The sequence below is a fragment of the Oncorhynchus mykiss genome, chromosome 13 (assembly GCF_013265735.2).
Source record: "Oncorhynchus mykiss isolate Arlee chromosome 13, USDA_OmykA_1.1, whole genome shotgun sequence".
In the NCBI taxonomy this organism is placed as follows: domain Eukaryota; kingdom Metazoa; phylum Chordata; class Actinopteri; order Salmoniformes; family Salmonidae; genus Oncorhynchus; species Oncorhynchus mykiss.
Window position 1 is genome coordinate 16,110,539 of NC_048577.1, and position 11,041 is coordinate 16,121,579.

Sequence of the window (11,041 nt, forward strand, 5' to 3'; positions counted from 1 at the left end):
TCTACTCAGCAAACTGGATGCAGTTTATCACAGTGCCATCCGTTTTGTTACTAAAGCACCTTATAACACCCACCACTGCGACCTGTATGCTCTAGTCGGCTGGCCCTCGCTACATATTCGTCGCCAGACCCACTGGCTCCAGGTCATCTACAAGTCCATGCTAGGTAAAGCTCCGCCTTATCTCAGTTCACTGGTTACGATGGCAACACCCATCCGTAGCACGCGCTCCAGCAGGTGTATCTCACTGATCATCCCTAAAGCCAACACCTCATTTGGCCGCCTTTCGTTCCAGTTCTCTGCTGCCTGTGACTGGAACGAATTGCAAAAAATCACTGAAGTTGGAGACTTTTATCTCCCTCACCAACTTCAAACATCTGCTATCTGAGCAGCTAACCGATCGCTGCAGCTGTACATAGTCCATCGGTATATAGCCCACCCAATTTTACCTACCTCACCCCCATACTGTTTATATTTATTTACTTTTCTGCTCTTTTGCACACCAATATCTCTACCTGTACATGACCATCTGATCATTTATCACTCCAGTGTTAATCTGCAAAATTGTAATTATTCGCCTACCTCCTCATGCCTTTTGCACACAATGTATATAGACTCTCTTTTTTCTCTCTACTGTGTTATTGACTTGTTAATTGTTCACACTGCTATGCTTTATCTTGGCCAGGTCGCAGTTGCAAATGAGAACTTGTTCTCAACTAGCCTACCTGGTTAAATAAAGGTGTTCTCAACTAGCCTACCTGGTTAAATAAAGGTGAAAAAAAAAAGTTACAAAAACTGACAAAATAATGGTATTGTGGCCATCATGAAGCAATGAAAGACATTACGGGACATCAATAGGTAGGCTATTAAAATACTTAGTGTTGCGTATATTGACTCCACTATCATGCATGCGTAGTGTAGCTTGCTGGCTTGGTAACTAATTCGCGTTTTCCAAACACATAGGCTACAGCGCCGGTTGATACCCGAGGTATTAAACTGCGCCGTGTAACCTTCGAGAGCAAAACCCCCTCGTTGTTTTGCTAATAGTGTCAGCCGCGTTATTGTACTTTCCACATGGAGACTGTGTGCAATATATCCAAACCGTTGGACTTGCAGAACACTATTTCGTCCAGCGTTATACCGACCTTGTCAGACCATTCCACATCACACATTTACAAAATGCAGACCATGATTGGTTAGTACTTTAGCCTGTTAGCTAAAAATGGTATCATACCTGGGTTTGTATAGATGCGCTCGCAAAAATTCGGGCAGTGATCGTGTAGCAAAAGATGCTGTCTGGTTTATTATTAGGGACCCAGTAGTGGGTGCTGCCGGTATTGGCTTCACATCCGTCATTAGTTTAACCCCCCCCCACACACTCACGGAGAAATTCATGTTTTTCGCCACCAGGTGGTGTACCATAATCAGAGAATCAGACCACACCATCAATGTGTAACATTGTACCAATTTATGAACATGATACATATGATTGTCAAACAGCTGTGAATTTGGTATACATTTACACACAAACACAATAACAGAACACACATACAAGCGCACTCAAACAGACATACTGTACACACCAGCAGAGACGACAAATAGTAGAGAACTGTGTCCCTCACAATCACACTACTCTAAAGGCACTTGTTTACCTTGAAATACAGCGTCAACCAGACTGTTGCAGTAGGTGCAAACAGATCTGGAGACCAGACCTGAAACATATGACCAAAGTTGGAAAGGTTCTGAAGTTAAACCTCCCATTAGTACATTTAAAAAAACACAATTATGACCAATAGAAGTAGCTAGGTATATTTGGGTAAAATGTACATAACAATAGTAAATAAACCAAGAGTTGTACTACTGTATACATTTCCAAAACATTTGGTCATCTTAATATATATTTTTAAAAAAAGCACTTTCAAAGAGAAATAAAATGTTTTTAAAAAAATTGAAAAATACTATGCTACCAAGGGCCTGTACTAGTGTTAAAATGAAAACATTGCATCATCCCTCAGAGATGCTTATAACGTAACCTCACTCCACCAAACTGATAGCTTTTCGCTACCGTAGTTGGCTAAGACGTTGTCAAGAGGCCGGTCACGTGTGTTTGAGCAGAGGCGCCCGTTACAAAAGGCTATGCATTCTATTGTGTACATACCGATGTGCAAAACAATACTGTAAAGCTTCTGCAAAAGTTAAATGAGTCGATACTGTAGCAAGACCAGAGGAACGGAGTTAGTAACAGTGTGTGTGTGTCATTTCAGCCTCACTATCTGGTTCTAGGTAAATACTCTCTGGTCTTCCGTTCAAGTGTGAGCAGCCAGGATACTGGAAGGTACTTTACAGATGGTCAAAAGTCAGTGAACAAGTCCAGTTGGCTCAAAGCACGTCAAGTGCTTACTGTCGAGCTGAAAGTACTTTGTCGTAACTTGTTAGCCAATCGTTTCGTATCTTCACTCCAGAGTGTTCCCCATTAGGTAACGTCACTCCAGATTTGGGAAGAGGTCGAGCCAAGAACCACCTCCGGCGAGCAAGGCCACTCTCAATCGTTTATTCTGGAAAGAAGAATAACATTAGCAAATGGACTAATGATTACATTGCACTAATGTAGGCCTACAAATTATGACTACATAGACAAAAAAACGTATTGGTAACATTTCTCAAAAAAGCTAAAGCAAGAGGGCAGCATATCTAGAGTCTATCTAGAGAATATCTTTCAAGTTCGCAAAACAAATACAAATCTCCTGTCCCACATTTTACACTGTTTGTATGGTAACATTAACAAGTAACTTTTCTGAGCTTTGATGGCACCAGGACTTACTCTAGAGTCTGTAGTTTGTAGTGTGGGTCATCCCTGATGCCGGAGAGAATTCTCAGTCCTTCTTCTCCCGTGTCGTTTCCCATCAGGCCTAGTTCTGTGATTTTGGAGCAGCTGGACTTCAGGGCTACGGCTAGGGAGGAGCAGCCCTTTACTGTGATCCCACAGCATCTCAGACTGGGGGGAGAGGGGACACACACACATTCACCTTACTCAACAATGCATTATAAATGAATTTGTGTGTGAATATGCTTAGAAGTATTAAAACTGTTAACATGTTACTTACAACAGTCTCTCCAGTTTACAGGTTGTTGAGGTCAGTCCCATGCAGAGTGTATTTACACCGCTGTCTCCCAGTTCGTTTCCAGATAGATCCAGCTCTTTCAGGACGGTGAGACTGGAGCGGAGAGCTTCGACCAGCTCTGGACAGCATAGCTCTGTCATCTTACAGTCACTCAGTCTAGGTGCGCGTGTGTGTGTGTGTGTGTGTGGGGGCAAATTTTCAACAAATACGCACAACATTAGTATGTTATTTGATTTGAGTATACTGTCCCTATAAATCACATGATGTGCCTGTTGATGCCATTTCAATGTAAAAATATATCTATCAACTAAACTATTCAATGGTGAACCATTAGGCCTTCTACAATTGTACAGTCTAATCGCAGTGCTCACCGTAGGGTCTCCAGTGAAAAGCGTACAGTTTTGAGGAACAGGAAAAACGCGACAACACCTGATCCCAGGTGGTTCCTGCTGATATCCAGCTCTTTGAGGAAGGTGGGGCTGAAACTGCACCCTACAACCAGACATCGACAGCCTCCAGACGTGAAGCCACAGCTCGCCAGACTGGAGAGAGAAGGGCAACACTCGTCAATTGAATGATTAATGAATCAATGATTTTATTCCTTAATATGTATGTGTTGTATCCAAGGAGGTTGGAATAAGATAAGGGCAAAATACATACGTCCTGAACAGAATTGGACAAGTTTGAATGTACTATTCAGCTCATTTGGCAGGCAAAGCAAACTGGCAGCCAGCGGGCCAAATTCGGCCCGTGACTGATTTGTTTTTGAATCGCCAAAATTGTCTAATTTGTTTCATAGGGGTGTACATGGGATAGGGCACAACTCTCTGCGAGCTAGCTAGCTTACTTGAGTTTCTCCAGTTGACAGACAGGCACGCCGAAGGCTTTGCAGAGCATCTTGACCCCCTCGTCCTTCAGGTTATTGTTGCTCAGGTTGAGCTCCCTCAGACTGGGGATGTTGGCCAGACACCTAATCATGTTCTCACAGCATTTCTCAGTGAGCTGACAACAGTACAACCTGGTGGTGGAGGGAAAATGTGTGGTACATTTACTACAGTGAACATTCCACTTTAGAATCAGTGAGGTGGAATGTGTGAGTGTACTACAATACTCCAGGCAGTACTCACTCCAGTTTGTATATCTGGGTTGACTTCAGTATTTCCATGAGCATCTTCACCCCCCGGTCTCCCAGGTCATTCATGCTGACGTCCAGCTCTCGCAGGTGTCTGGGGTTGTCTATCAGCAACACCGCCAGAGCGCGACTAAGCTCCAGGCCCAGCTTGCAGTTTGAGAGCCTAACGGAGATTACAATCAAATTTGAAGACAACTACTTCCTTACAGAAGGGAACTTCATTTGCATCAAGTCACAATATTAATGCGAAGGAGAATTTAATTAAATGATATGACAAGTGGGGGTAAAGCAAGCCAAGACAAAATCAGAACAGGTTCCGTGGACATTTACTCACTTCAGGATCTGCAGTTCACACTTAACAACCTTTAGTCCGTCAACGAGATGAAACACCCCCGATTCTTCCGGTTCGTTGCCACTCAGATCCAGCTCTCGCAGGTGCGAGGGGTTGGATTTGAGAGCTTTGGCCAGAGCTGCAAAGCCATTCTGTTTCACCCTGCAGCCGGACAGTTTCAGTCTCTCCAGTCGGCAGTGTGGCTTGGCCAAGCCGGCCGCCAACAGCTGCACTCCTGAGTCCTTCAGCGTGTTGAAACTCAGGTCCAGAGTTTTCAGATTGGACACCTTTGAGGTGAGCGCCGAGGCCAGACATTCACAGGATTTCTCAGACAGGTTGTGATACGACAGCCTGGTGGGAAGGAGGGTTTATGGAATCAAGAAGCACATTATAAGTCATACTAGTAGCCACTTGAACCACCAAAACTGTAAGACGAGCCCAACAAACTTGAATTAACACATTTTTGATGACAATTATCTTGTGCGTTACCGACATGTCATATAGATATGTAATAGCTGGTATTGTTAAATGACCAAGTACTTACGTGGCGGTGTGGGAAGCTTTGATCACTGGCAGCATCCTCAGAAGTTCCTCATCTCCTCTGTTCTCTACATCCAACCCAAGCATGTCTATCGACCCAGACAGCGATGCCAAAAAGAGAGTGGCCAGGTCGGACCAATGTGCAGGTGGATATTTGGCATCTGGGGGGATTCCCGTCTGGAGAAACTGCACACTATCGTTGTCTAGAGAGTAGTCTTTCAGTTCCCTCAGGCAGTTCAGCAGGTTGAAGGTCCTCGGCGAAGTGGGATTCTCCAAGACCTTCTTCTTGATGTACACTAACATTTCCGGAAGGGCAGTAGACGGTGTGAAGCCAGCCTCGGAGAACATCTGGTTAAAGTTCTGAGCAATGCCGAGGAGGAAGCGAAGGAAGAGGTCCATGTGTCCGGTCTTGCTCCGCAAAGTCATGTCCACCGCGCTCTTGAGTTGGGTGGCATCTCCAAAAAACCAGAGAGTTCTCTCGATCTGGGTTTTCCGGTTGACAGCCCGGTTTTCGTCTTGGCTGCCAAAAGATTGAAGAAACCGCATTGCGGCAAAGAACTCCTGAATGGTGGTATGCCCAAAGTAGTAGATCTTCTTTTGGTGCAGCCCAATATCCTCCCTGAAGATGGGTATGCTTACTTTTGCGTACACAGCTGCCACTTGGACATCAATGTTGCACTCTCGTAGGTCTTCCTCGTAGAAAACCGTGTTGCCTTTCACCAACTGCTTAAAGGCTAGTTCCCCCAATTCGTCAACTATCTTTACATTGTGGTTCCCCATTTGTAACAGGATGAGTAGGTCGTTAAATAATGGAGTTAGTGCGACAGGTTCGCATGTTTTGTCGGGTACATATGTCTGTTTCTCGAGGATTGACGCTGAGATTGAACAGATAAAAGGTATCTGGCACAAGTTGTAGAGGGCCTTCGAGTTCTTCAAGTAGGTGATAACTGCTGTGGCCTGGTTCTCGTCATTGATTGCTCTCCTGAAGAACTCCTCTTTCTGGGAGTCGGTGAAGCCTTCAATTTCTGACACTCTGTCAATGTACTGAAGAGGGATGCGATGGACTGCCGCAGGTCTGGATGTAATCCATATGTGAGCGACGGAGGGAAGGAGATTACCGTTAATTAGGTTTGTCAGCAGTGCTGGCACGGAGGAGGGCTCTGTGAGATCGGTCACTATCGGGCTGTTCTTGAAGTCGAGAGGACGTCGAAATTCATCCAGCCCGTCAAGAAAGAACCCAACTCTGCAGTTGTCCAATTTGTAAATTCCAGGTTCTTTCAATTCTGGGAAAAACTCATAAAGAAGTTCTACCAGACTCAGTCTCTCCTTCAGCAAATTCAGCTCCCGGAAAGGAAGGGGAAATATGAGTTGGACTTCCTGGTCTCCTTTTCCCTCTGCCCAGTTAAGAATCATCATTCGCACATGACTAGTTTTGCCAATACCAGCGACGCCCTTTGTCAGAGCTGTTCTGATAGGCTCATCTGAGTTTAGGAATGAACATGTTCCTTGATGTCTTCTCCTGTAACCTGGCTCAGATAGAATATACTCATGTTGGTTCTCTTCACTACTTTTACCAGCTTGATAGTGGAGATCACAATGAATATAAAATGGATGCTCAGTTTCTCCCCCTGGTGGACGTTGGTACTTTTTCTTCAGGATGGCTTTTAACTTACTGCGGAGTTTTCCCACATGGGAGGCAGCAACTTTCCTGTCAAATTGGCAAATAAAAGTAGATATTATTTTCTACATGCAATATGAAATACGAACGCTTCAATGAACATGCCCTACTGTGTATTCAAAATGATATTAATTTTCAATAGACTAATTTTGATCTGGTCCTCTGTTCTTACTGTGTGGTGAATATGATTATCATACCTTTGTTCAGTCAATCGTTTTTTCCCCCCAGGGCAAAACATTTCCCTGGATTCAGAGGAGGTAGATCTGTTACAACCAACGTTTGTGTCCCTCCAATTTCTCCAGAGACAGAATCTGTGTAGAATGCAGTAAGACAGGCTAGCTGGTCCCTCATGTGATGACACCTGCAGGGAGGTCACACTACCAACCAACCACTGACCCGTAAAACAAACAGAATATTGTGATTAGCAAGTGGTACTGCCTGCATGTAGGTACACTAGATCACTGATGTACTGCCATTACTCCCTAAATCGTACTGCCTCTCATATGGGAAATTATTCATTAACATGTTAAACCACAAATTATTCTAGCTAAGATTTCCACCTCAGCTTCTCATTGGTAACCTGGGTATGTGTTAACATTACACTCCGTGACTTATGCCAAACAGTTTGGCATGACAAGGAGTGGCATGATGGCACAAACAAGACTGCCACCCTAGGCTAGCTCGTCAGTCGTGCTTTCAAACCTTGATTTTTTGGGGGGGAATTTTACCTTGTGAAATTAAGGCAACCGTTTTAACTAGCTATCCATTGTAGCTGGCTATCCATTGTTTTAGTCATGTAAATATCAGCTAGCCAAGTTAGTACGTGCCCTGGCTTGTGCGAGCCAGAACGTTTCATAGGCTCCTGCCCTAACTCCTGTTTCTGTAGAGCAGGGCAGCTTGGACAGGACGCTAGTCTATCGCAGGGCCTTTACCACCCAACTATCTCCTTAATATTGAGTGCCGAGCAAAAATGCATCAAGTCCTATTTTTACAGTCTTTGGTATGACTCGGCCAGGGATTGAACTCACAACCGTCCAATCTCAGGGTCGACACTAACCACAAGGCCACAGCGTTAGCCAAGTTTGAGGACTGATCAAATCATTTGCTAACTTTAGGGACGGTATCATTATCGATGTGGCCTGTGTAGCTAACTAGCTGGTATAGCTAAATAGCTGACAAAACACCGAATCTACTTTAGCTTAACTACAGGTCCTATTAGGAATCAGTCTGGGCTAGAGGACTAAACTCAACTCCATAGCTAAAAGCTACAGTAACTGGCTACGATAATGTACAGGCTAGCAGCATTCATCACATTCAACGTTTCGTTGCTGTAAATTACAAACAACCACCGAACTAATGCAATTCCATAGTTATGTACTTACATGCTTGCTTTTCTCCGTCTTATTCAATTTCACTAATTCATCTCGATAAAGTCATGTTTTTGAAAATGCGCAAATGAGAAGCAGACTTCTTCTTCTTCTTCTTCTTCTTCTTCTTCTATGATATCATGACGGACTGCAAACAATCGTTAAAGCGGATGCCGCCACCTACTGTGCTGCAATGTACGATCATTCATGATCTGCCCAATTCTGTACTACCATGAAAATAAAATTCAAAACCAAATGAATCCCTAACTTCTACCATACCCTTCCCCCTCCCCCAAAACCCAACCCCATTAAACTTGATCTATATCATGCTGAAACACGCCCTTAGAATTGTTCAGCATGTCAACAACCATTTCAACAGTAACATCTGTTACTGTTACATCCACAACCCAAGTCATATTGATAACCTTACCAATCAAAACTATGTAGTCATCTTTATTCATTATCAAAGTGTCCTTTGACAAGGCACATTCATGAGCACAAGATGTCTGAACAGGCCTGGAGACCATGCCAGGACCATCAGAAGTACCAGCCCTGACACTCAGTCCACTTACTACAGGAACATCCATGTAACCTCCACCAGTCTGCCCTGTAGTTCTACCAATCTGTTTTATGGCCTCTGCATATGATACATCATGACTTATCCCATATCTCTGAGCCTCTAGCCTCTCTCTGTGCCTGGCATCCATCAAATGCTGCACTGTGTTCTAACAGCTTAGCCTAGGTAGCCTATACCAGAGGCGTCAACGCAGGACCCAGAGTGGGGTGGTGGAAAAAAAACATATGGGGCCCATAGTTTTTCCTGATTTGCGAACCTAACCAGGTAAAACTCTGGAACGTCTGACGTAATGAATCTAAAAAGGTTTCATCTGGGCTATGATAGGACCCGAGTTTTTCTAATCAGGTCACATGTTTTTTTTTGTGTGTTTTTTTTCGGAAAAAAATCGAATCAACGTGTATTTGTCACGTGCGCCGAATACAACAGGTGTAGACTTTACAGTGAAATGCAATAGTGCAAAAAAAGGTATTAGGTGAACAATAGGTGAGTAAATAAATAAAACAGTAAAAAGACAGGCTATATACAGTGGCGAGGCTATTAAAGTAGCGAGGCTACATACAGACACGGTTAGTCAGGCTGATTGAGGTAAGGAACTTGACGCTCTCCTGGACTTTGGGGGGGATGAAACCCCTGTCAAAGTCCAGCAAACGTGTACTTCATATGAATTATATTTTAAAGAAGGACTAGGGGGTTTCCTATACACAGAGAAAGCAACTTGATGGACAATAAAACGCACAGGGCTGAGCTTGCTTTATGCAAGTTTGCATCGTATAGTTCTGACAATGAAACTGCAGACATTTTTTTTATTTTTTATGTACTCAGTCAGCTATCGTGTTTATTGATTAATTCAAGTTAATCATTTTGGATTGAAAAAGTCATGGTGGCCCAAGAATATAAACCAAATTTGATCCCATTCACATTTTCTCACAAACAAAATGGACTATACTGTATTTGAATAAACTAAACCAAATGATTGAAATGCGCTGCGGCAAATGTCGCCTCTCCACACGTTTTCCGGTGACCCTGTTATAGGTCATGCTGCTTGACAACATTTAGAGTTTTAGACCTTTATAATAGCCTAGGTTGTTCTGTTTTAATTGAGGGAAAGAAACACCAACATGTAAATGGTAATTCCATTTTATCTGTAGATTTTAGCGAAAAGAACGATACAGAAATCACATTCACCGTAATTGAATGTAGAAGCATCTTTTTATAACATCCGCTCTTATGTTAGACTAAGTGGTCAACCTAGTAGGCTATAGGTGTTCCAAAATTCGCACTGTCAATAGGGCTAAATGGGCCGAGAGTCATCTCCATGTACAACGAGCAATTGTAAAACGATAACGGTATTATAAAATAACATATCAAGCATATAACAAGTGTCAGTCATAAAAACAGCCTGTACTGGTGTCAGTCATTAATGAACTCGTTGTGGCCTCTCTCGGGCACGTGCGCCTTTACGCTTAGCAGCAGTTATTCCGTTAAACAGAAGAATCTCTTACAGTAACATGGCATAACATTCAACACATCTTTATTCTGGAATGAGCACTTTCCGCAGACAAATTTCTTCCCGCAGAAGTCGCAGTTTTCTTTCCGTGCGCATCCGTCCACTGTCTCTTCTTCTCGGAAGAGCGGTGGTGCGTAATTTGGCACGTCGTGCGCTGCTGCCTTGCCCCTGGCGCTCATGTGGTTCTCACGAAGCGCCAATGCCAACTGCATGATGAAATCTATCCTAGTGATTGTCTTACCCGTGCACAGGGTGAACAAAACGTGCGCGTTGATAGCAGCCAGGCCAAGCAAGTTGTAGAATACGGCAACGGGCCAGCGGCGAGTACTCCCTTTCACCGTGAAATGTCTGGCCATCGTATCCACACCAACCTGGAATAGAATACAATACCTTTGAATTATTTTGTACAACAGAAGAGCACCGTGCATGGCAGCTGTATGCCAAGATGCGTAATAGCCTAACGTTATAACATACCTGTGTGTTGTTTTAGTGCGTCAGGGTCTCTGGTTCTCTTTGTGTCACCGCCAATGGCAACGGTCAGATGCATAGTACTCAGGATACAGACGTTCTCTCTTGGCTTACATCTGTAAACCGTAAGTGTTGCTCTGTCGTGCTTCAGCACCGCTGTGGATAACAGCCCTGCTTGTGACGGGTTACATGCAGATGGGGGCAGCTCCCGTATCATCTTATTCACCACCCCCTCCAGGCTTGTGTTCTTGTCCATCCATTTATTTGCCAATGGAAGTGATGTGAAGATCTCGTCTGTGTTTATATTTTTCGTTCCAGGAGC

General features: G+C 43.8%; 1 protein-coding gene across 1 annotated transcript; it reads right to left on the bottom strand.

Annotated features, from left to right (window-relative positions):
* Positions 1–1,444: 1,444 nt before the first annotated feature.
* Positions 1,445–8,360, bottom strand: LOC110485770 (NACHT, LRR and PYD domains-containing protein 12). Its single transcript, XM_021556930.2, has 10 exons — positions 8,183–8,360; positions 6,998–7,191; positions 5,127–6,830; positions 4,586–4,933; positions 4,247–4,414; positions 3,967–4,137; positions 3,491–3,661; positions 3,102–3,275; positions 2,819–2,992; positions 1,445–2,552 (listed from the first exon to the last, which is right to left on the bottom strand). The coding sequence occupies exons 2-10, from the start codon at positions 7,036–7,038 to the stop codon at positions 2,540–2,542; spliced, it is 2,964 nt and encodes a 987-aa protein (XP_021412605.2). The 5' UTR covers positions 7,039–7,191; positions 8,183–8,360; the 3' UTR covers positions 1,445–2,539.
* Between the last annotated feature and the right edge of the window lie 2,681 nt (positions 8,361–11,041).

Coding starts and splice junctions, on each gene's coding strand:
- LOC110485770 (XM_021556930.2), bottom strand. CDS start 7,038: ATGTTTTGCCCTGGGGGGAAAAAACGATTGACTGAACAAAG. Junction 4,415..4,585: donor TGTGAACTGCAGATCCTGAA/GTGAGTAAATGT, acceptor AATCTCCGTTAG/GCTCTCAAACTGCAAGCTGG. Junction 4,138..4,246: donor ACCCAGATATACAAACTGGA/GTGAGTACTGCC, acceptor CTCCACCACCAG/GTTGTACTGTTGTCAGCTCA.